We start from the raw sequence: 25,789 nt of genomic DNA, 5'->3' as shown, positions 1-25,789 counted from the left end.
ATTTCCATATATATCTCACATCCAAAGTTGCCTGCTGTATGTAGATCTTATGTGACACTCCTAATACATGTTACAAAAAGGCGTCGATCCTTACCTGTAAATACTCTGCCATCTCAAAATAAGCTCTGCCGATCTGACACAGAACCCAACCAGTGTTATAGTGATGAGAGGGGAGGTGGCTCAGGATATTGATGGCCTCTTTACAATTATATGAACACAAAGCCAAATAACCTTTTCCCATGTCCCGCAATAGGCTCATCAAACCTTCTGGAAAAAAACAAACATCATAAGTACTGTATTTGGCACCAACTAAAACATGTTACTCTAATTTCAGCAGAATTATTTACAATTATCTTCTATGAACCAAGTGTACCAAACAACTAAAAGTTTCACAACACCTAATCCATTGCTCAGATTGTGTGCTGTATGGTACACCTACCTGCTGGAATAAAATAAAATCATTTCAGCAGCTAAGTTCCAGGTGCAAGTTCAGCTTTCTAGTGCTGATAACATATGCTGGATTACATCAGCAGTCGTGCTCCTAAAATTATTCAAGAACTTCAAGGTTACACTTCAATATGACCTTTGGTTGCAGCCTCCATAACCACCCCACCATTTCCTTTTGCTTCTGTAGACTCTTCCACTTCAAAGGTTTCTCCTCTCTCCCTTGTAGAAATACCCCAGCCCCCACCCCCTCCGTTCTTCTCAGGCCTCTCCCTCCATTATGAATACCCCAGCCCCCACCCCCTTCGTTCTTCACAGGCCTCTCCCTCCATTATGAATACCCCAGCTACCACTCTACTTCACAGGCCTTTCCCCCCATTCCAAATATACCCCAGGTCCCTCCCTACTTCACAGGCTGCTTCTTTTCTCTTCCAAGCTAGATATACTTCAGGTCCTTCTCTACATTAGAAGCCACTCTTCCATTTTAGATAGACCCTAGGTACCTCTCTACTTCACGGACCACTCTTCCATTCTAGATATACCCCAGGTCCAGCTCCTCTTCGCAGGCCTCTCTTCTAGATATACCTTAAAGAGTTTGTTACCCCAACACTTCATATTCCTGATATGTGGCTTCTGTACCATGTACTCGTATGAGAAAGTATGCTGTTCTCTTTGCATTGCTTCTTTTATGTGAAATCCTTGGTGTTCCTGCCAGTCACTCGGCTTTCCTATTAAAAACTGACCACACCAAGCAGGAGAACACACTGTGGTCAGTTCCCTAGCTATGCTTTGAGCTCAGTGTACTTTCCTTCAATGATCAGACTTGTCCTGACATGCCCCCGCTGCACAGCCATTTACTGGGAAACTCAGTGTGCTGCTGCTTCTCCTCCCCCTCCAGCTCTTATGCAGCCAACAGGAGGAATGTGATCACTTTTAAAATCTTATTTTTTTTTTTTTTTTTTTTTTTATGTTAACCTTTTTCCATTCATTTCTGTTTTAAACTAGACAGGTTGTTTTATAAGGTGATAGTTTACAAAACACTTTAAGTCCCCCTCTACATTACAGGCATCTCTTCCATTTTAAATATACCCCATGGACACTCCACGAGCCTCTCTACTTTAGATAGGCCACTCTTCCATTCCAGATATGCCGCGGGTGCTGCTCTACATTACAGACTTCTCTTGCATTTTAGATTTACCCTAGGTGCCTCAATACTTCACAAGCCTCTCCTGCCAGTCTCGCCATTTCAGGTTCTTCTACTTCGGTCACTTATAGAGGTACCCCAGGTCATATTTTTTTTTTAAATTATATTTACTTGCAGGCCTCCCTTTTATTTCTCATATACTCTAGGTCAATTATGGCGAACCTTGATACCCCAGATGTTTTGGAACTACGTTTACCCGTGATGCTTAACTACACTGCAGAGTGCATGAGCATCATGGGTAGTTCCAAAACATCTGGGGTGCCAAGGTTCACCATCACTGGTCTAGGTTAATCACCTCTCACAGAAACCTCTTCCATTTTTTTTTTTAATTGTTTATTTGTAACATTTTTCGAAATCTTACAACGCGGTACATGGAGTAAGGCATTTCAACATATAAAAATAAAAGGGCATTACATGTGCAAGTGAGTGAGACCTAACAAGAGGATGGTATAGTCAGATAATAACGTTTTCCATCTTGGATCAACAACGCATATTTACTATACCATACAAAATAATAAAGGAAAGTAAAACATCAAAAAGTCTTAAGGACAACATAGCTAATAGCATCAAGAAGATCAGGGAACGCAAATGTCACCAGAAACATAACAGGTGGTGTGAACGGAGTAAGGTATTCAAGATGCATTGGGGGGGAGTGGACAACCAGTTTCTAGGTATAACTCGTTTTTCAGCCAGTAGAATGAAAGATGCTAGTCTTCCTGAGGCTTTAAAGATACCTGAAAAAGGGAGGCCTAATAAAAAGCGTATGGGGTTTAGAGGGTTGGAGGTGTTTAATAACTTCTGCAAGAGCTCTTGAATGTGAATCCAGAAAGGGCCAATAGAAGAACACTCCCAGAAGATGTGGAAGCGCGTGCCAATAGTTTCATTACAGCTGCAGCATTGTCTAGGGGCCGTAGGGTTGCGGGCTTGTAGTATGTCTGGTGTTCTATACCAGAAGATCAAAATCTTAAATGCAGTTTCTCTCTGCACTACACAGCGTGAAATTTTGGACGAGGACTCCCAAATTTTTCCCCCAACCTACTAAAAGATATAGGTCTGTAATATATGGGGCCATTTCTTCATACAGTTATGAGTGGACTCCGTTAAAGCGGGGGGCTTCATGGAAGATTTTATATATGGATGAGATTAGTTTGGGTTCATGTGGTTCATTTGCACATAAAAGTTCAAAGTTGGTGGGTTTCTCTAGAGATAATGAAGAGGATTTAGAGAGGAAAAAAAATGTTTAAATTTGTATACGAGTATCTAAGGGATGTAGGAAGCTGATGTTTTGCTTGAAGGTCTGCAAAAGACAGGAGTCTACGTGTCACTGGATGTACAAGTTGTCTCAATTGAAAGATTTTCGCTTGAGTGAATAGGAGCATCCGTACATAGGAAAGACCATCAGGGATGTCCAGGTTAAAAAGTACATTCAAGAATGGAGGGCAGGAGGAGGAGTGAGAACCACTCCGAGCATCTCTTCCAAATAGATAGGGTAAAGAACATTGGAGCCAAGCATAGGGATCTTAGTTGAGGCATGTGTTTGAGGCAGGGAGGGCCATAGCATGCAACATGGGTGTACCGGGACGGTAACCCCCATTTCAATCTCAGCCCATCTATTTGGGGCCCCCTAGATGTCCAGGAGGACCATACTCAGAGATGGGATGCATAGTAATATTTAATGATGTCCAGAGTGGCCAAACCCCCCCATGTTTTAAGGCTAGGACTACTGAGCTTACAATCCTATGGGAGGCGTTGTTCCATAGAAAGTGGAGACATTTCCTTTGGAGCGCCAGCACTGTGAGATGTTTTTTCACCTTAATGCATAGAATGCATTAAGGTAAAAAATTTTTTACCTTTAATTATAGGTTAGAGACCACCTTTAGGTGATGGACACTGGAATACTCAATCCAGGAAGTTCACTCCCTATATAACCCCTCCTCCTTCCAGGAGCACATCAGTTTTTGTAGCAAAGCAATATACTTAAATCCCCCCCTGACCCCCCCCCCCCAAAAAAAAAAAAAAAAAAAAAAAGGAAGAGGGGAGGGACCTCCGTGTTCCACAATGTACTCCAAGAAAAGGATTTTATAGGTAAGCTGTTATAAAAATCCTATTTTCTTTATCGTACATCATGGGACACACAGCCTTAATTACTTAACGGAAAGTCCCATAGCAATGCTACTTGAGGAGAGGGAGACAACACAGAGGGTACCCCCAGACTTGAGGGCCTATACTGCTGTCTGCAACACACTGCGCCCAAAGGCAATATCCTTATACTTCCGTACATCCAGCTAATACAATTTTATGAATGTATGCACTGAAGACCAAGTTGCGGCCTTACAGATCTGAGCCATGGAGGCCTGATGATGCACTGGCCAAGAAGCACTAACCGCCCTGGTTACCCCTTAAATCACGAGTTTGAATTATAACTTGTCGAATCCACTTAGCAACAGTGGATTTCTACGCTGCCTGTCCTTTCTTAGGACCCTCTGGCAGAATAAATAAGACATCAGTCTTACGAATCTGAGCAGTTGCCTTTAAATAGATTTTCATGCTCTCACCACATCAAGACATGTAGCGACTTTTCTTCTCTGGAACATGGTTTTGGAATAAAACGATGGCAGGACAATATCTTGGTTCAGGTGAAAATCTGAAAAGACTTTTGGCAAAAAGTCTGGACGAGGGAGTAACACCACTCTGTCCTCATGAACAAATCAAATATGTCTCTTTACAAGAAAGATCAGCCAATTCCGAAACCCTCCTTGCTGATGATATAGCAACCAAAAAATGCAAACTTCTTTGTCAAAAGGACTAAAGGAATATGTTGTATCGGTTCAAATGGCTGTTTTTGTAACACAGACCAAACTAAGTTCAAGTCCCAAGGGTTCAAGGGAAGCTTGACAGGCGGGTTAAGCTACATCACCCCTTGCATAAAACCTCAGACTATAGAATGTGTAGCAAGCGGTCTTTGAAATAAGACCAATAAAGCTGAGACCTGGCCTTTAATAGTACTTAAGGCCAATTTAATTTCTACCCCTAATTGTAGAAATGCAAGAATTCTTCCTATGATATATCTCCAAGGGTGCCAACCCTAGGATTCACACCAGGAAACATGAGCCCTCCAGACTCTAATATATAGTTCTGGAAGCTTGCTTCCTTGCATTAATCAGGGTAGAGATAACTGACCCGGAGAGCCCAAGTTTCTTCAGAATGTGGGTTTTAATAGCCAAGCCATTAAAATTTAGAGACCGTAAGGTAGGATGGAATATCGGTCCCTATGAGAGCAGATCTGGCAATAGTGGGAGGGACCATGGGCTCTCCACTGCCATCTTTACGATTTCTGCATACCATGACCTCCTGGGCCACGTTGGAGCCACCAGAATTACCAGCTTTTCTTTCCAGCTTGATCCTGCAAAGAAGTCAAGGCAGCAACTGAATGGGGGGGGGGGGGGGGGGAATGAATAAATCAGTGAGACTGATCCCACGGGGTCACCAACACATCCGTTCCACATGTGAGTGGATCCCTTGTTCTGGCCCCAAAGTTCACCAACTTCCTGTTGAACCTGGATGCTAGGAGACCTACATCCAGAGCCCTCCATCTTTGGCAAACAGCCCAAAATATTTTGGAGTGAAGAGACCATTCCCCTGGGAATAACTGCTGACGACTTGAGTAGTCCGCCTGCCAATTCTCTACTCCCGGAATGAAGACTGCCGATAGGCACGGAACATTCCTTTCTGCCCAAGTTAGACTATGGTTCACCTCTCTGCGCCGAGAGACTCTTGGTGCCCCCTTGGTGATTGATATAGGCCACAGCTGTGGCATTGTCGAAATGAATCCTGACAGGACAGTCCCGTAACCTGAAAGTCCAGGCCTTTAGAGCCAGACGCACTGCCCAAATTGCTAGGATATTGATGGGCAATGTTCTTTCGGCTCTTGACCACTGTCCCTGGACAGTAGTCTTTTCTAGTACTGCTCCCCAGCCTGAAAGGCTGCCATCTGTCATTACCACTTTCCAGATAACTGGTTTGAAGGATCCCCCCCCCCCCCCCCTTTCAGCATAGTCCATGTTAGTAACCACCAATTGAAGCTTTGCGACACCCTTGGGGACAGCTGCATTGGCAAGTCTAAAGCTGGAATTGTTTTGTTGCAAGCTGACAGGATACTGTTTTGCAACAGTCTGGAATGGAACTGGGCATAGGGAACTGCTTCGAATGAAGCCACCATGGTTCCTAGTAACCTCATGCAAAGGCGTATGGAGGAATCGCCTTTTGACCTGACCATCCACACCAGCTCTCTTAAGGATTTGATCTTTGCCTGAGGCAAGAACTCCTTTTCCTGGGCTGTGTCCATGATCAGACCCAAGTACTCCAGCCTTTTTAGCGGTATTAAGGAAGATTTCTCTAGGTTGAGAATCCAACCCAAACTTTCCAGGTTACTGGTTGTAATGCGTACTCTTTGCTCCAAACGAGCCACCGACTGGTCTATTAGCAATAGATCGTCTAGGTCAGGGATATGCAATTAGCGGACCTCCAGCTGTTGCAGAACTTCAAGTCCCATGAGGCATAGCAAGACTCTGACAGCAATAAGCATGAGATTCAGAGGCAGAGGCATGATGGGACTTGTAGTTTTGCAACAGCTGGAGGTACGCTAATTGCAGATCCCTGGTCTAGGTGCACTACGACTGTTATGTCCTGTGCCCTTAACATGGCTAGAGGTGGGGCCAGCACCTTTGTGAACACCCGTGGTGCTGTGGCTAGCCCGAAGGGCAGGGCTACAAACTGGAAATGCTGCTGTTCCAACTCGAACCGCAAAAACTTTTGGCGAGTGGGAAATATAGGGACATGCAGATATGCATCCCTGAATGTCCATCGATGCCAGAAGTTCTCCTCCTAGAAGGATAGAAACTACTGACCTGATCGTCTATGCGAAAGGAGCGGATCTTCAGGAACAGATTTTGATTTTTAGATCTAGAATGGGTTTGACATACATTTGTTTTTGGTACCATAAAAAGATTTGAATAAAACCGTAGACCTTGCTCTGTGGGGATCTGTACGATCACCCCTTGATATTAATCAGTCTAGTGCCTGAAACAGAGATAGTCTTTTCTCTGGATCTTTGGGAACGCTTGACCTCAGGAAACAAGATGGTGGAAAGTCCCGAAATTCCAGCTTGTACCCCAGAATTACCGTGGAGGATGACGCATCTGTCCTAAGTTTCCTCTTGCCAGAAAACTGCAGAAGTCTCCCCCCCCCCCCCACCTTGGTAAGGGGGGTTGCCTCTTCATGATGAGGCTTTAAAGATTCTGTTTTGTAGGTTTCTGAACCCAGGACTTCTTTTGAGCCTGGGTCTGACCCTGAAGTTTTCCTTTAGAGTCTGACGGCAGAGGCAGAAGCCCATGGCACAGGGGAAAGAGCTTGTTTAAATGAAGGGCATTTATACTTTCTTTTGACTGGTAAAAAAATTACTTTTCCCACTAGAAATTGTTTGGATATATTTGTCAAATTTTCTCCAAATAGTCACTTCCCATGAAAAGGGAACCAAGTTAGGAGGGTTTTACATGGTGCTTTGGCTGGCCAATTTTTTAACCACAGGATTCCACAGGATTCTACGCATATGTACAAGTATAAGCGTAAGGCGAGGCGCCTGGTCAATTTAATGGCATCTATGGCAAAGCATAATGCTTTCAGTAGTTCAGCCAATTCCCGGGCTTGTTGCCCAGAAACCTCTTTAAAGGCCTGTCTAAATTGGTCCTTTAGGGATTGACAGATGCCTATTGCAGCGACTGCAGGCTGAGAAACGACACCTGCCAAGGTGAAAGTAAAATTAGATTTTAACAGGGATTCCAACTTCTTATCTGTTGGATCCTTAAGCATTTGTGCATTGTCTACAGGACAAGTTAGGCTTTTATTCACACTGGAAATTGCAGTGTCAACTGCTGGTACTTTCCATAGCTTGGTGAATTTCTCCTTCATGGGATAGAGTGCTGAAAATCTCTTAGGAGGGAGAAAATGCTTATCCGGGTGATGCCATTCAGCAAAAACAAGCTGTTCTAGTAATGCATGGACAAGAAACGCATTTCAAAAGGCCGAGAAAGTTTTAAGGAACCCAAGGAAGAAACTGAGCTTTCGGGAGACTCAGTTAGGGGCAATATGAAAGTGGAATGAACCATCTCTGTAAGGCCGCGTACACACGCGGGGACTGTTCGCTCAACTTTGTCCGCTGAACAGTGTTTCGGCGGACAGTCCGCTCGTGTGTTTCAGCGGACAGTTTCAGCGGACAGTCTGCTGAACAAAGTTTTTCGGAAATTCTGAAAAACTGTCCGCTGAAACTTTGTTTCCAGGATCCAAAAGGAGGCCAAGGTGCTATGTAGGGAAGGTAAAGGATATATGGGGATGGGTTAGAGTCAACAAAATATCAATCGGCAAAAAGTGATAGCCGCAGCGGTACCCCCCAAACCTGATGGCCAAGACAAGGGGCTCCAAACTTAGAATAAAGAGGACAGCCCTGTCTGGTGCCATTGCTTGGGGGGGGGGGGGAGAAGACAGCTGTACTTGGGATGAAGGATTTGAGTATAGAGCCTGCAAGGCCCGAATGAATGGTCCCAAGAATCCGTATCTAGAAAGGACTGCAAACATAAATGCCCAACTTATGCCGCGTACACACGGGCGGACTGTATGGCGTACTTAGTCCGTCGAAACACATTTCAGCGGACAGTCCGCTCGTGTGTGGGCTTCAGCGGACTTTTTCAGCGTGCAGTCCGGCGTACTAAGAATTTCGGATTTTTCGAAATTCTGTCCGTCATACTTTGGTTTCAGCGGACAATCCGCTCGTCAGTATGCTAGTTCGACGGACTAAGAATGGCGCATGCCCAGAAAGGATTTACACGGCGGAAGGGTGCTTTGCTGTGTATTGGACTTCCTATTTCTAGTCCCGTCGTAGGTGCTGTACACGTCACCGCGCAAGCTTTCGACGGACTGTTTGTGTATCCGTGTGTGGTCAAGTCCGTTCAGTGGAAAGTATAACGGACTGTCCGTCGGATTGTATGATGGACTAAGTATGCCATACAATACGCTCGTGTGTACGTGGCATTAGGCAGTCAAAGGCTTTTTGTTTTGTGCGTCTAAACTTAAAACAATGACAGGATGTTTAGTCTTAGTCAGGAGGTCTATCAGGTATATCATTAGTCTTGTGTTGCCCCCTGCATGTCTTGTCGGAACAAAACCTACCAGGTCTCTCTGTAATAATGAAGTCAACAATGGTGAGATTCTGTTGGCTAATATTTTCTCTTCCATTCTATATACTGTACTCCCACTCCTGCAACTTCACAAGTTTCTCTTCTATTCTTAAAACAGTAAGTCCATCTCTACTTCCCAGGTCTGTTCCAAATCTAGATACACCCCTACAAGGTCTCTCCTCCCATTCCTCTCTCGATACATCAGGTCCCTCTATACTTTACAGTACTCTCAATTTCAAAACATCCTATACACCTCACCATATGCTCATCATCCTGTCCAGTACACACACAGCTTAACTGTAGAACACCTCTGTTCCATCTGAGTGCATGTGTCCATTGTCCAACCGCTCTCTAGATTTCTGTTTTACAAGTATCATCCCCAAGAAAAAAAAAAAAAAAAAAAAAAAAAAAAAAAAAAAAAACCAGGACCTACTGGAAAGAAAGACCCATTACCTGCTGCTGCTTTTTGTATATTCAGGGCCTGCATTTGAGGCCCCACGTTGGACATCTTTCCCTCTGAGATAATGGATGAATCTAACTTGCTGTTTTCCAAACTCTCATTTAGATTGGATTGTGTGACACCACTTTTATTGGTTTTGCTTTTGGTTTTCCGATTTGGGATTTTGGGAGGAAATTTCATTTTCAGCTTTTTACTGTTCTCCTGAAAGAGTAGCAAAATACACAAGAGTACAGTTTATGTAATGAATCACAATAATTCATCTTTGTAAATCACTGATCTGCAAGGGTCATTCAACAAACTTGACAATTTTTTTTTTTTTTTTCCAATATCATTTTTATTAGTAAAAGTAGGCAGTAACATCAAACGCAATATAACATCATAGCTTGCACAAACATATCAATCCAGTATTCTTAGTACAGCATCTTAGCATATTCTATTATCAAGAAGCGCAATTCTGGAGACATGAAGTACATTCGTTCGTTATTTGAAGTACATTCGTTATTAACAAACTTGACAATTTAGTGCTGGGCAGACACTAGCGGTTGGAATCAATGCTTTTTATATCCCTGGGACATCCCTGCACCACAATCCTCAGCTCTGTTCAATTCAGCTGTTATAAAAAGGTGTCACTCAAGAAGTCCAAAGGAAAAAAACCAAGAACTTTTTTTTTTTTTATTATACACAAGAAACACAAGATGGAATTGGATGATTCACACCACCGGGGTCCATCCATATCTAAAAAGGTTGTTTGAACATAGACTTGAATACCCTAATAAATGCCCTTTTAATATTTGGCCATCAATTAAATGCCAAGCAGTGTAGTTTGTGTCTTACCTTGGTGGTAGAGCTGTCGCTGGTGAAGAGGCGGGAACTACGCCGAGGTAAAGCATTAGGAGGGGCAGCTATTGTCGGGCTCAGTACCTGTGGCGTAGTACTTAAAGAAAAAAACAAAAAGCTAAACATAAGGTAAACTTGCAGATATATACACTAAAGCTGCATTATATATAATTTTTCAGTCATATTTTAAAAATTTTTAAAAAAGGGTAGTTATGACAAATTTATGTTTTTAATTGTTGCAAACTGCTCGACTACTTTTGAGTACAGCCTTGTAATATACATGGAGTTAATAAAATCCACTCAGATTACACAAGACAAAATTAGACACTAAACACCTTTAATTCCCATTATGGAAACTTTTAAATTATAGCTAAAGCCAAAACATTTTGTGCAGTTATGAATAGTGAAGGGAATGGTTAAAGCCCCTTTTTCCCATATTTCCACTGGGGAAGATTACTCTTCACTTCCAGTCCCGTAGAGCCAACAAGAAGTGAGAGGGATTCTCTCCAAAGAGAAGGAAATGTTCCCTTAGACAGCTGCCACCAAAAGCACCATCATTGAAAGATTTCTCCTTTTTTTTGTTCCGGGGATAACTCTGTTTTGGATTTTTCTTCACTTTTAGTCTTTGTGATAATGGTCACCAGGTCAAATAAAGTGAATCTTTCCAGAAATTAAATCCATCAGTGCTTCTCATTCTTCACCACCATCTAAAAAAACACGGCTTTGGAGAAACTTTAAAACTGAAGTTTGATCTGCTTATATTTTGCCTTTCCTGGTTGCAAAAATGCATGCTCCCTTTTGAATATTTCAGGTAAAATACACGTTTCCCCTTACACCTGTTCTGAAGACATAGGCCCCTTTCACACAGGTGCTGCCATGTAGCAGGTTTTGCTTGCTCAGTGGGGGAAAATCGCTCCGCAGGCGGGTAACCGGTCCATGTCCGCGTCGCTGTTCAAGAGTGGACACGGACACAATCCCGCTCTCCTCTATGGGGAAATCAGATGGAAATGGACCAACTGTCCATTTCCATCCGATCTGATGGAAAATAGGACCACCATCAATCAGTTTTTTTGCAGGCAGAATCGGATGGCGGTGGGTGTCAGCAGACATGTCCGCAGCTCCATAGGGGACACTGAAGGGTCCAATCAGGTCTGCTTAAAAAAAACAAAACAAAAAAAAAAAAACCGACAGGCAGACCTGATCGTACAGCCCGTATGCAAGGGCCCTAAAGGAAGTGAGGAAACCCATTCAAAATAAGGGTAAATCCCCTCTTAGACAGTCGTCACTAAATAGATGTCCCCATTGGAAGATTTCCCCTCACCTTCTGTTCGGCGACAACTGTAATGTAGTAGTCTCCCATCAGTTTAAATTCCAAAAACAGACACCAGTACAAACAGAGGGGGAATCTCTCTAGCAAGAACACCGATGGTAATAAAAACCTGCTGGGTGTTTTCACTCATTTTGGCATTAAGGGGATTGTAAATCCTCAAGATTTTTCACCTTAATGCAAAAACCATCTGTAGTGCAGCAGCCCCCCTTTTACTTACCTGAACCCGATCTTTCCAGCGACGAGAACGAGCACAGCAGCCCCACCCGCTTTGCTATGGCCAACTTTCAGCAACCATAAGCAAATAACCTATTGCAGCTTAAATTAGTTACAACCATTTTGATAATGCAAAGAGAGAAAGCAGGAAGCCAATTAAACAAATGCTGATAATTGTACAACTTTACTGTGCTAGACCATGTCTCTTTATATTCAAGGATCAGAAAAGAATTTAGAATTCGGAGATGAAGAAAAAAAAATGCCAGGCCATGATTATACTATTTATTGATAGGCTCTCTCTTAATAAAACAGCCAAGTTAGAGCAATTTCTAAATACCTGGTTTGAGGTCCAGAACCCTGAGTCTGTAGCAGCACTGGGGTCATGTCTCGGCTGTTGCCACTCTGTGAGAACACTGACTTTGTTCCTGCTTGGCTGATTCTGGCCACAGACTAGACAGAGAACATCAAAGGGTCACAGTGAGTATTGAATCACCCAATTAACATGACATGTAATGCAGAAAAATGTTTGAAGGAATTGCAAACCTTCTTAGCAGGGGTACCAGAGGATGGCACATCGAGGACACAGGAGGAGTTGTATGTCTGCAAATATGACCCATCTCCTGGGCTGGGTGTTTCTAGTGGCAAAATTCCAAAACTAGCAGAAAATATAAAAAAGGAATAGAGAAGAACTAGTCAGCCAACAAATGTATATATATATTTTTTTTTTTTTACAGCTGGCATAGATTCCCAAATTTGCCTTTATAATCAGCCTTCTTTAATCCCCTGAAGAGAAGAACTCAGACAGAAAGGAAGACTAACAGTATCAGACAATCAAGCTCCACTGCTGTGAACCTGTATATAGTAGGGCAGAGTATAAAAATGACCTCATCAGGTTGCCGTTGTGCCTTCACTGTCCAGTCATCATGCTGAAGGCAACACCACTGTATTCCTTAAAGCCCAACTCCATGCAAATAAATTATCCCTTGCATAGGGGCTGTGCCCACACTGCAAAGGTTAAAGTGGTGTTGCCTCAAAAAAAATAAAAAGCTGCTTAAAATTCGTAAAAAAAAAAAAAAAAAAAAAAAGGCAAAAATTTTTTTTTTACTCACCTCTAAATACCTGTTGCTAGGGGGTCCCTCGTAGTCTGCCTTCTTCCTTGCCTGGGCTGGTGATATCACTTCCCCTCGCGCCGCACATTCACCTGGGACCCGTCACGTGTCCAGGTGACTGTACGGCGTATCACGGCGCCCTGCGGGGAACGAAGGGGGGGGGGGCTTCGGTCCCCCGCATCGCTGGACCCTGGGAGAGGTAAGTTTCTGATTATTAAAAGTCAGCAGCTGCAGTATTTGTAGCTGCTGACTTTTCATTTTTTTTTTTAAGGGGGTACCCCACTTTAAATTGCTTGTTCATGCCTAGGGAAAAATAAAAAAAGGATTTACTTACCTGATCCATCCTTCCCACTGCATTTGCACCCCCATGCTCCACCAGGTTCACTTTAAAAGGTTACTCTACCTAAAACCGATGTTCCAGGTTTTGGGTGATCCTGAAGATAAAGGTCTCTGGCAGCAAGCTCTCCAGGTTGCCAAATATACATGTCTTCAAAGCCCTCATCCTCCTTGATAGATTTTTCACACATATACATATATATATATATTGAACGATGGAAACATCCATGTGTGAAAGAACTCAAAACAGACAGGAGCAGATCAGGAACTATTGAAAAAAAATCTACTCGGTGCAGTGGCCAACAAATCGAAATAGTCAAACGACTGTCCACCAGACTCCATTAATTATTCAGGAAAGTAAAAAGACAACTACTACTGCTCTAGGCTAAGCGGTACAAAATTAAGATCATCTTACCTGGGTGTGAGCGGGCTCAGTGCTGCCGGACCTCCCAATAGACTGCGCCCGCTTTTTGGTTTGTTCTGAATCTGTTTGGACAATATAGAGGGGCCGGTTCCCAAGGGCAAAGCATCAGGAGAGATCACTGCTGGGTCTATGTAAGACATGGAGGAGTCCGTGTTGAAGGAGTACTTTAGGTTGGAGGATTCCAGGTTCAATCTATTTAATTCCTGCCAAAATATATAAAAATAAGGGAGGTTGTGTTTAAGGTCACTCAGCGGTCGCCATTTTGCCAAAGGCGAAATCCTGGAAATGACGTGCATTAGGAGGAAGAAATACATGGATACCTTCTCCCAGCTCCGAAAGCATCTGTGTCCTGCTCTGACTGGCAAGGTGGTGTACCACTGCACAGGGTGACAACACTACAGAAAATTAACTGTAGATGAAACCGCATTTCTAGTCTGTGGGAAATAGTTGGTTAACTCACAGGATCAATGTATTCAATTCACCAAGAGGGCTTTCACACTGCCATAGTGTCGGCGGTAAAATGCCTCTATTTTTTGGCGGGGTTTTACCGTCGGATTTGCAGCACATTTCGGTCGCTAGCGTGGTGCTTTTACCCCTCGTTATCGGCTGAGAAAGGGTTAAAACTGCCCGCAATACACCGCAATAGTGGCGCATTGCCAGTGATATTACAGCGCTGCCCCACTGATTTCAATGGGGAACAGCGGTGGAGGAGCAGTAAACACACCACTCCAAAGAAGCTGCTGACAGGACTTTTCCTGACGTCCTGCCAGTGCACCGCTCCAGTGTGAAAGCCCTCAGGCAATGGTGCAGCAGTTTGAGGGTGGATTACAGGCGGTATTTCTAACGCTATAGTGCCTGCAAAACGCCCTCGGTGTGAAATGGGTTTAAAGCGGAGGTCCACCCTAAAATGGACCTCCGCTCATCGGAATCCCCCCCCCCCCTCCGGCGCCACGATTGGCACCTTTCAGGGGGGAGGGGGGGTGCAGTTACCTGGATAATCCAGGTAACTGCACCCACTTCCGGGATAGCTGTCTGCGGAAAGGGGCGTAGATTACGCCCCTTTCCGCAAGTGCCCCGCTGCCTGCTGGAAAACACACAGATCCCAGAGGCAGCGGGGACCGTCCTGATTGCGCATGCGCAGTAGGGAACCGGGAAATGAAGCCGAAAGGCTCCATTTCCTGATTCACATACCCAAGATGGCGGCGGCAGCACCCGAGCGTCGATCTAGAGATCGGCTTCGGGTGCCGACATCGCGGGCGCGCTGGACAGGTAAGTGTCACTATTTTAAAAGTCAGCAGCTGCAGTATTTGTAGCTGCTGACTTTAAAAAAAAAAAAAAAAAAAAAACGCGGAGTCCCGGCGGACTCCCGCTTTAAGGAACTGGCTTTGAAAAAATAATGGTTGGCAATTTTATTTACTTTTGATGCTACTTTTACATAGAGAGTTTGCTTATAGTTGTAAAGCTGGTAGAAGGGTCCTTAGTCATTCGTTTGACTTCAACAAGCAGAGGGAAACCCCTAGGAATAAGTTAAAGTGGGACTCCAAGTAAAAAACTTTGTATTTATTTGAGTAGATATCGCCTCAATTTCCCATCCCATTGATAGTATTGGGGGAGGGGGTGGATTTAATAAAGCTGCTGCGCCTCTTTTCAGACCTTAATACCTTGTTAAGGTATTGTGCCATATTCATGAAACATATGCGTCACTTTTGGCTTGTACAGCAGAACGTGCACCAAATTCCTAAATGCGCCACCTTTTACATTGTGCTGCACTAAATGTGCCAAAATCAATTGTGTCGCATGAAATGCGACAAATTCAAAATAAAATCCTTACAGTTCGTATCTTATGAAAGTGGAGCTAATTTAAAAAAAAAAAAGAAATATGGGATTTGCTTTTTTTTTTTGGAATCATACTTACCTAGATGGATGCAACATCGGTCCGATGCTGCATCTGTTCCTCACTGGCTCGAACACTGAAATCTGAGTGGTCAAACACCACCAATCTCTCAGTTCAGCTCTGTGAGAGCTGCTTATTGGAGTGCTGGGCTGTGGAAGGGCAGGAGTGGCTGGCTCAGGCACTCAACAGCCCTCTGAGAGGCTGAGTTGGGTGCCGGTCCAGTTATGTGGGCGGATCCTGCCCATATGGTCGTGATCCTTCCCAAGCCTGGACCAGCTCTGTGACGTTAGCCAACAGTGGGCTTCAGCTGGTGGTCGGCTGAAAATGGGTCACAGGAGTGCAGAACGCACTGCACTCCTGTGATCAACAGGAGAAGTACAGCCAAACGAGCTTTGTCTGTACTTCTCCTTTAAGACCAACTTTCTTTTGGTATACAGAGAGAAAACTGGCTCAGACAGATTTGGCCAAAGTGTCTGGTGTGCAGAAGTTCTAGACAGGCACGAGAACTAGGAGCACACTGTACCACTTTTTAAACACGAGACACTTTCACAAAATCTGCCTGAACCAGTCTTTTATGCATTTCAGGAATTGTCTCTGGAACAGCAGGTTTCTCCAACAGGCACAAAAAAACAAAAAAAACAAAAAAAAAAACTCCACATATTACTCAGTTATAAAAATTTGCCTTTTTATAGCTGTCTGTTGTGTCCCTGAAGATTTTCTCCCCACTCTAGCCAAATCTTTTCAAAGTTTTGGATACAGTCACACTTTTAAGGTCTAAATCTGGAAGATGGTGGCACTATTCAGACAGGCTCCAATTGCCTGAAACTGATTTAGTAGTAATTTTACCGTGAGAAACTCTTAAACAGCAAATTCCCAGTGTTAATAACTGCATTATGTCAGTGATCACAGTATTCCCAACCGCAAAGAAACTACACACCACTAGCCTACTTACTATAGTGTCCTGGGGAGTCTCCATTAATACTGTGTCAGATTGCCTGTGAGATATGACATTGTGATTGTTCACCATTACTGTGCAAGAGTTATTCAGGCAGCTACTGAAGTTCTGGAGGGAGGTCAGTTTGAAGGTCTGCTCGGGGTCTGGCTTTTCACCTGCATAACACAATAAAAGGAGATAAAGTGAACCCGTCGAAGAGCAATCTTTTAATGATTTTTTTTTTTTTTTCACTTTTACAAGTTACACCTGAAAATATAAAAGGAGAAGATATAGATATACCTCTCTCTCTTATATATATATATATATTATACACACACACACACATTCTTCTATAGAGCCGTCAATTTACACAGCACTTTACATATAACATTGTACATTCACATCAGTCCCTACCCTCAAGGAGTATACATATACTAGGGCCAATTTAGACAGGATCCGATTAACCTACCAGCATGTCTTTAGAGCAGGGGTCTCAAACTGGTGGCCCTCCAGCTGTTGCAAAACTACAAGTCCCATCATGCCTCTGCCTGTGGGAGTCATGCTTGTAACTGTCAGCCTTGCAATGCCTCATGGGACTTGTAGTTTTGCAACAGCTGGAGGGCAACCAGTTTGAGACCCCTGCTTTAGAGCATGGGAGGAAACCCACGCAGGCAAGGTGAGAGCATGCAAATCACAGCCAGATGGTGTAGTGGTCGGGATTTGAACCAGCGACCCTTTTTGCTGCTGGTGAAAGTGCTAACCACTGTGTGCTCTCCAAAGCCCAAACATATTTTATTTATGTCTTGGTTACAGTGTGGAGTATTTACCTTTTACCTTTTTTTGAAGGTAAAGAAAAAAATAAATAAATATGCATTCAGCAGGGTGGGGGTTTGGGTAGCTGGGTGCAACATGTTACAAAAGGTGAACTTATCCTTTAAATCCTTCTCTGCTTTATCCCAATGGGAAGAGTTACTTTATTTATCCCTCCCACAGGACAAAAGGTGATGAAATCTCTGATTTACAGTTGTCACTGAAACAGAAATAGTGGAAAATTGTTCAGCAGGGACATATTTCAGTAACATTTATCTGGGGGGCGATTTACTTATTTGCGGTGCATTAATGAATGCATGTGCTTTGATATGCGTTATGTTGCACAATAATGTGCGTTGCCTTAAGGCAGCCAGCTGAAATTAATGGGCTGCCAACGTACCCTAATTTGCTAAAAACTGTCACTTTTTTTTTTCTAACACAGGTGCATTCAAAATGAATGACACCACAACACATTAATGCATGTTGTGCGTTACCATGATGTAGAAGTGTAAATGGGGTCCAAGAAATTTCTCCTCCCTTACTTCCCAACATAATTCCATTTGTAAAGTTGTACTTTTTTGAACATTTACATGTATAAAATATATAGATAATATGCATAACAGGTTTTTTTTTTTTTTTTTTTTTTTAATAAAACACACACTATTTGAGAGAAGATATAAATCGGTGCTAGTCTGCACAGCTTGGGTGGCATAATCCATTGGATAAGAAATCCGAGCTCTGCCTACCTGTCAGCAGCCATTTCTATTAACAGATTCCTCTATCCATACAATCAAGGGGGATCCGCCAGGACATTGTCTTCTCACAGCAGGGCCCAGCACTGTTAGAATTCACTGATCAGCGGCTACAGCCACTTAACACAAGTTTTGCAGCTTTTTCCCTTCAACAGCAATCAATTGGATGAAACGTAACGTCAGGCTAGGCATGGAGCAGCGGTGACGTTGTGGTACCCACGGTGGGTGTTGGACGAAAGTTTGTTAGGAATAAGCCTATATTAACAGCTTTGCTACAAGTAGAACCATGAAATAAACTCTTGTGTGCTTTTAATGAATGTTGCGCAATGAGTTTGATTTCTTCTTCCATATGGTATAACGTGTGATCAGGTTTTGGAGTTCCCCAAGACCCCTTTCACACCACACCGCTGATAGCGGCGGCGGTAAAACGCCGCTATTTTTAGCGGCGTTTTACCGCCGGATTTGCAGCGCTTTTACCCCCCGCTAGCAGCCGCGAAAGGGTTAAAACCGACGGCAATACGCCGCAATAGCAGGGTTTTGCCGGCGGCATTGCAGCGCTGCCCCATTGACTTCAACGGGCAGCAGCGGTGGAGGAGCGGTAAACACACCGCTCCTTCACCGCTCCAAAGAAGCTGCTGGCAGGACTTTTTTCTGACATCCTGCCAGCGCACCGCTGTAGTGTGAAAGCCCTCGGGGCTTTCACACTACACACAATGGTGCAGCTTCTTTAGGGCGTTTTGCAGGCGCTATTTCTAACGCTATAGCGCCTGCAAAACGCCCTGGTGTGAAAGGGGTCTAAAGGATAATTGCTGTGGGGAGTTCTATCATTGGAGTCCTCTAAGTAGGCTTAACAGCTGAGGCGGTAAATACCCAAAAGTGAGGGGAGATTGATCGCATATAGACCTTGGAAGGTCATTCGATCTGGTAGCAGATATATTTGCCCTATCCATGCTGTGGGGAGCACTGGGTGTTTGCACCGACTGAAATTGGAAGGACATTTTTTTCACTTTCACTTTGTGGCTCTACAATGGGTTTTGGACTTTACATTTTATCTAAGTTTATACATCTATTCTAAAGATGGACTTTTGTTTGCCTAATCATAGACAAGGCATTTTATCACATACACATGACAGCACATGTTGATATTTATAATTTTTTGGATATGGTGTGTTCATATTTGTGAGTGCTGCTGTTTTTTGTCACTATTTAAGTCAACTTTATTAGTTATTTACATTAAGCACAATTTTCTTTTGCATACAGCAGTCAAACAATTGATTTCTGTTGAGTGAAAACCGTCACACACTGGGGATGATTTACTAAAATGAGAGTGCACAAAATCTGGTGCAGCTGTGCATGGTAGCCAATCAGCTTCTAACTTCAGCTTGTTCAATTAAGTTTTGAAAAAAAAAAAAGACTAAACAAAACTGGAAGCAGATCGGTTTTCTATGCAGAGCTGCATCAGATTTTGCACTCTAGTTTTAGTAAACCAAGCCCATGTTTGATCGAAATTTGGCTGGTTCCCCAGAGACCGAGCAAATTTCAGTCTATGGCCAGCCATAGTCTATTCGAACCATGTGTGTGCAGGCTGATCGATTAACATGGGTACAACCAGCTTGCCAAATTTTACATGCGATTATCAGAATTCTACTGGCAGGGACAACAACCCATGGTAGCAGGAAAGAAATTGGAACCTTCTATGGCCTGCCTAAAACCTGGTCCACGGGTTAAACCCCCAAAAAAAGGTCAGTGCCAGTCAGAGCAGCTGTACTAACTATGTGAAGTTAGTACAGCAATCTCTCCTGCTGAGCTGTTGTGTTCTGACAGGGGGGGTGACCCCCCCCTCCCCTGCCAGGGGGGGGTGACCCCCCTCCCCTGCCAGAACACTCTGATCAGCGCTCTCTGCCACTGAGCGCGCCGATCACGAGTCGTAAGCTGCTGGTATTTCAGCATGCTTGTCCGACAGTTTTTTTGAACCAGCCGATATCTCCCAAATTGGCTTGTATGTACAGAGCTTAAGTCACATAGCTCTGCTATAAGACAGTAGGAGCTACATGGCTCCTCCCACTGCAGACAGACAATGTCATCTTCTTTCAGGACAGTTTCAATACACAGCTGTAGATTTAGCTGGAGAAGGCAGCTACTTTTGTTTGCAGCCTGCCCAATGTACAACTGCAAATGCGCATTATAAAATATTTCAATTATATTTTCTATCAGATTAGAATGTCAATGTTTAACCGAAAATACCAGGCTTAAAATACCGGGAGGGCGTACATGGACTGAGGTTCTCGTGCAAGGCACGCTCTGTGATCGCCAAGTCCTTGGGACACGGCTGATCAAAGATCAGGTAAAGAGCCAATCAAAGCAGGCCCTTTACCACATGATCAGCTGTTAGCTAATGACAGCTAATCACGGAAGTAAACAGAAGGCGGTCATCAGCTTTTTTTCCTCACGCTGTCAGCCTGAAGAAAACAAGAAAGCCGTTAACCGGCTTCTGTTAGAGGGACATCAGTCCCCTTAGTGCTCGTCCGCTGTCCAATCTAATCCATGCCCTGTGGTGCTGCTAATCAGTGCCTCTCATCAGTGCTGCCTATCAGGGCCACCTCATCAGCACCCATCAGTGCCCATCAGTAAAGGAGAAAATTTTACGGTTTGCAAAATTTTATAACAAAATATGAAAAAGAAAACATTTTGAAAAAAAATTTATAAAAAATAATCAGTCTTTTTTTGTTTGTTTAGCAAAAAATAAAAAACCCAGGAGGTGATCAACGAATACCAAAAAGAAAGGTCATTCAAAATGCAACAGAGCGCTGAAAGCTGAAAATTGGCCTGGTCAGGAATGAGGCATAAGTGCCCTATAAGCAAGTGTTTAAACATACAATACAATCCTTCTAATTGTTGATATGTGCAAGTAAGACTTACCTATTTCACATAACGATTCAAAAGGGGACCACAGAAAGGGATTTAAACTAAGGCTCTTTTGGTAACATTCTGATGCTTTGGCCAAACGATCTGTTTTGCTGGAGAGGAAGAACAGTAAAAACAAAGTGTATTCACGTATTCAGTATGTGTGCAAGCTTTATTCTTGTGTAAATCATCCAAGGATGGACAGATATCTCCCCTGTCTGTGGTATTCAGGAAGATCTAGATGTAATGTGTGGGTTCATTACAAGGAATAAAAAAACTCTCCTATAATAATTAAAGCGGTTCTAAAGTCAAAGTTTTTTACCTTAATGAATTCTCTGCATTAAGGAAAAAAAACCTGTGTACAGCTCTCAATCCAGTGCTGTGGCTGAGAGCAGCATCTCCCTCCTTTCTCCCTCCTCACAGGACAGACCGATACTAGTGGCAGCCATTGGCTCCTGCTGCTATCAATAAAATCCTGTGACAAGCCAGGCCAAGGGCAGCTTGGGATCGAGCCTGCAGCTGTGCCACAACAGGAAGCGGATTCCTATGGTGACACCATTGAGAGAGGGCAGAGCCGAGAAGAGGAGGATCAGGGCAGCTCTTTGCAAAACCATTGTACAAGGCAGGTAAGCATCACTTTTTTTTTTTAAATAATCATTTACAATAACTTTTAAAAAGAAAGAGAAGACTTATTATCCTGAAGTTGCAACTTTTGTTGCAGCCACTGAAATACCGTTTCTAGGTATGGGGGAGATGTCACCCGAGAGAGGGGATGACATCAAGTCAAAAGTAAGCTCCTAACCATTCAATGTGAAGCTTTTAGAAATCATTTTAAAGCTCCACCCAAAAGGGGAAGCTCTGCTTGTTTGCTCCCCCCCCCCCCCTCCACTGCCACATTTGGCACCTTTCGGGGGGGGGGGTGAATACCAGTTTTTGACAGGTCAGGTACCCGTCCCCACTTCTGGGAGACCTTGCCACGGCGAAGTTCGACCGCCCTCTCTCTCTCTCTCTCCACCCCCCCCCCCCCCCCCAGTGGGCCATTTACAAAGCACAGCATGCATGTGCAGTAGGGAACCAGCTGTGAAGCCGTAAGGCTGACAGTTTCCCTTACAAGGAATGGCGGCAGCAGCACAGAGAGCCGATTGAAAAATCGTCTGGGGTGCCAACATTGCGGAATCCCTGGACAGGTAAGTGTCTTAATATTAAAAGTCAGCAGTTACAGCATTTTAAGCTGTTGACTTAATTTTTCGGTGGGGGGGGGGGGGGGGGTGTGGGGGTGTGGAGCTCCTCTGCTTTAAGGCACCTGCAACTCATTTGGCCCCTGAATGGCCAGCATGACACTCTTTAAAAGGTATGCAGATTTACCACCAAGTTTTGTGACCTCTATAACTTCACTCACCATGCAAGCTCATTGTTTTATACAGTCATGGAACACCTCAGTGAAAGGTAAAAGCTTTATAAATTGACAGTAATGGTGTACTACCTCAAGTTAATGTGGACAAGAGGGAAGAGCCCAGTTCACAATTTCAACAAATGGGTATTGGAATGTTTCTCCTATCACAGCGGAATAAGAAAGCCACAATATACAATGGTCTTAGCTTACCAATATACATGGCCGAGCAACGACAGTGTAAAGCAGGCTGAGTCTCCAAACTCTGTAACTATCTCCTCCTGGCTCTTTTGTTTATTTAGCACACCGCCTGACAGGATCTGTTCACCCTCTGCTAGCCTGCAAGGGGAGAGGAGACAAAGATGAACAGGCTAACAAGACAAGCAGACTCAAAGGAACATTCCAGTGAATTGGAGAGGATATAAGGATGGACAGAAAAATACCAAGTAGTGACAGTAATTAAGCAGGTACAGAGGAGGGGAAAAAAAATAAAAATAAAAACACGCTATATACTAAGCAAAAACAGACAGAAATAAAAAAAGATGAAGTCCACAAAAAAAAAAAAAAAATTAGCTTACTTCGTACTTGGCGTCTGATGCTTCCCCAGAGGTGCGTGTGATGTCACGACTGCCTCCAGGGAAAGCTGGGGGCTCAAAAGCTTAAAATTTGAAGCAATCGGCTTTCCTGGGAGGTGCGCTGACATCAACTGCTCCTCCCGGAAGGACCGGAAGTCAGGGACAACTTTTTTCGGTAAAAGCTTTAGGGCTTGTTCACTCAATTTATGCTGTACTGTGTTTTTGTGCGGATCACTGCACCATGTATTCTGTGAACAGGACACATACAAAAATATTTTCCATTGTGCCCCGTTTACCCTATACATGTGTACAGAAAAATTCAGTTCATCAGATATAGTGTGAACAATTCTTTAGATTTAACTTTTTTAAACAGTGTGCCCTGAATGCAAAGAGCAGCGTTCCATGTTGGTGACTCCTGTGCGCATCACAGATGGCGACAAGACACTAAAGCAAAGCATATATTTTAGACATTTCAGATCACGAGGTCCAAATTCTAACCACACACATAGGAGTTTCCGAACAACTGTAATCATGCTCGTCAAATGCATTAACGTGAACCTTTGCTTTGGCCATGCACTTTAATGGTCCCCTGTCCCCCAACACCACATCGTCACCCTTCCTCCTTTTCACAATGTAAACACCAAGTTGCAGAAGGTTGAGCAGACTCTTCCATGTGACTTCACTGGGCCAATCACCAGCACGTAAAGCGAGTCACATGTTTACAATATGCAGAAGTACTGAATCACCATTTTCTTTACTCTTAATGGCTGAACGAACTGGCAGGGAGCGACAGAAAGGCAAACATGTGCTGGAGAGAGGAATCATAGTAAGCCTACTACTTTTCTGCATGGAAAAAGCCCAAGTGTGATTTTGGGCAACTTACCACCAACAGTTTATTTTTTATAGAGACGCCTACATTGCAAGGCAGGTAGTGGTTATCGTGGGCCCATTCCATTTTTTGTTCTATGAAAGCTGGCTAAAACATTGCTTTGCGTATGGCCAACAAAATGAAAAGAACCAAGGCATTCAGTTTGGCAGAAAATCCTACTTACTTGCTAAGGTCCACGCAGCATTTCGCAAGAAGATATTTACATTGTGGGGTGGCACAGCTGTGGGTTTTCAGGAGCCGGTAAGCCTTGTAAGCTTTTCCTGAGCGGTAGTAACATGTAGCTAGGAGAAACAGTGCCTCTTCTGAATGTACTGCAAAAAATAAATAAAATAAATAAATAATAATTATTCAATCACTGAATAATCAATTTCCACATCCAAAGGCTTTACCCTCCATCATCAGCAGAGACCACGCATCAAATGCCATTAGTCATATGACCAGTGGAAGCCTGATCATGAAGTCACCTTTTTCTTTAATAAAGTAACACTCAACATTTTTAGTCCCTTATAATCCTCCCACAGTCATTAAAAACAGTCAAATGTGCAGCCATGTCCCAACAACTCTTAGCAAAAGGAGGAAAAAGAAAGCATTAGAGGCTTGCTTGTTCAGCTCAGCCAAACATACCAGTAAGGATTAGTCAGGAAAACAATAGGAAGTGGTAAATTCTGACTTATTTTTCAAGCAAGCTCAGGGGTTGAGAAAATAATCCAAGTCAGGTCCCTGGCTGGCGCGGGCAGCTCTTCTCTTCCAAGTGCTCCTTTAGCAAGCTCGGTGATAAGGAGGCACCCGTGCATGCTCCTGATGCAGGCAATGTGCGTCTGACACATAATCCCGGTAACCCGCCCCCTCACAGGCATTTGACTGGAGGCCTTTGGCTCCTGCTGCCTCGGTATCTCTTGTCAAACCAGGAAGAGACAGGAGAGGTGCTGCAGCCGGGACTGCGTTGGAGTGGTGAGAGGAGTCATGTAAGTGTTTAAGGACAGAAAGCAGGAGGAGGATAGGTAGGTGGGAGTTTGTTACCTTTTAAAGCATTCTCTGCATTAAGAAATATAGGTTTGTTTTTTCAGAATCATACTTACCTAGGTGGATGCAGCATCTGTCCCCTGCCGGCTCTAACACCGCTGATCGCTTGGTTCTCGGGGCTCCCTGAGCAGAGAGCTAGTAATTGTCAGTCACTGCTGTCTGCTCTGCCCCCCCCCCCCCCGTTAACTTGAACGTTGGGCTGTGAAGAGGACAGGAGTGGCCGGCTCAGACTCTCAGCGGCTCGCTGAGGAGGTGAGCCGGGTGCCAGTCCAGGCTTGGGCAAGATCGCAACAATTAGGTTGAGATCCACACACATGCTTGGAACCGCATCCGGCTCAGCCTCACAACGAGCTTTGGCTATACTCTAAGTTTAAAAACTATTTTAATTTTAGAACCACTTCAAAGTGAATCTATCATGGTCTAACAGTGCCAAAACCTTAGTGGGAAGCAGAGGCTCTGTCATTTGAAAGTTGAATGAAAGTATGTGGGGCTTAATCCAAGCAGAGCGAGAAGTTGAGGCCCCATGTACATCCTGGACCTGGGCCCTAGAGGGCATTTAAAGGGATCAATCTGAGGACTAGCATAGGTGATAAGCAGAACCATGAGATTCCTAAACTTCAGCAATGTGCTGTCTTTTTAGCTAAGGTCAGGGTCACTTTACCAATAACTAAAAGAATCAAAGTTTGTGAAACCTACCATTTTAAGTCTGCCATACGTAGATGGCTCAAATCTTGGCTGGTTCAGCAGGGACCGGCCGAGATAGTAAACATCTATAGGCAGGCTGACTGTACCCAAGTTATCTATCAATCAACAGCAATAGCCACTAGCAATAATACACTGTATTCTCCTGGCCAGGATGGCTCCCAGTGTCTCGGTGAGGGAATCGAGCAAATTTATTCTCTGCAACTGAGAGATCACATAATCTATGGTCTGCCTAACAGTCAACAGTAGGACTATGTAACACAACATTGTTGCAAAGTGAAAACAATAGAAAACCGAAAAGCTATAGTATGTATTCATAACTTCCTGGGC

At 43.8% G+C, this 25,789-nt stretch overlaps 1 protein-coding gene across 3 annotated transcripts in view; it reads right to left on the bottom strand.

Moving 5' to 3' along the window:
* Window positions 1–25,789, bottom strand: part of CDC27 (cell division cycle 27) — a 66,512-nt gene that overhangs the window by 16,829 nt on the left and 23,894 nt on the right. For 2 of the 3 annotated variants that reach the window (XR_013263589.1, XM_077460171.1), the window contains exons 3-12: window positions 23,898–24,045; window positions 22,484–22,609; window positions 20,896–20,993; window positions 16,433–16,590; window positions 13,578–13,789; window positions 12,261–12,372; window positions 12,055–12,167; window positions 10,172–10,271; window positions 9,331–9,538; window positions 95–267 (exon numbers count right to left, since the gene is read on the bottom strand). Coding sequence is in view for 2 of the 3 variants with exons in the window: in XM_077460171.1 (XP_077316297.1) it covers window positions 95–267; window positions 9,331–9,538; window positions 10,172–10,271; window positions 12,055–12,167; window positions 12,261–12,372; window positions 13,578–13,789; window positions 16,433–16,590; window positions 20,896–20,993; window positions 22,484–22,609; window positions 23,898–24,045 (1,448 nt within the window). In the remaining variant the exon portion in view is untranslated. The remainder of the gene's footprint in view (window positions 1–94; window positions 268–9,330; window positions 9,539–10,171; window positions 10,272–12,054; window positions 12,168–12,260; window positions 12,373–13,577; window positions 13,790–16,432; window positions 16,591–20,895; window positions 20,994–22,483; window positions 22,610–23,897; window positions 24,046–25,789) is intronic. The other variant, XM_077460172.1, reaches the window with a different exon arrangement.

The sequence above is a fragment of the Lithobates pipiens genome, unplaced genomic scaffold, assembly GCF_037356315.1.
Source record: "Lithobates pipiens isolate NorthernLeopardFrog02 unplaced genomic scaffold, aLitPip1_a1.2 Scaffold_28, whole genome shotgun sequence".
Classification (NCBI taxonomy): domain Eukaryota; kingdom Metazoa; phylum Chordata; class Amphibia; order Anura; family Ranidae; genus Lithobates; species Lithobates pipiens.
This window is presented reverse-complemented; position numbering and strand designations above follow the sequence as displayed.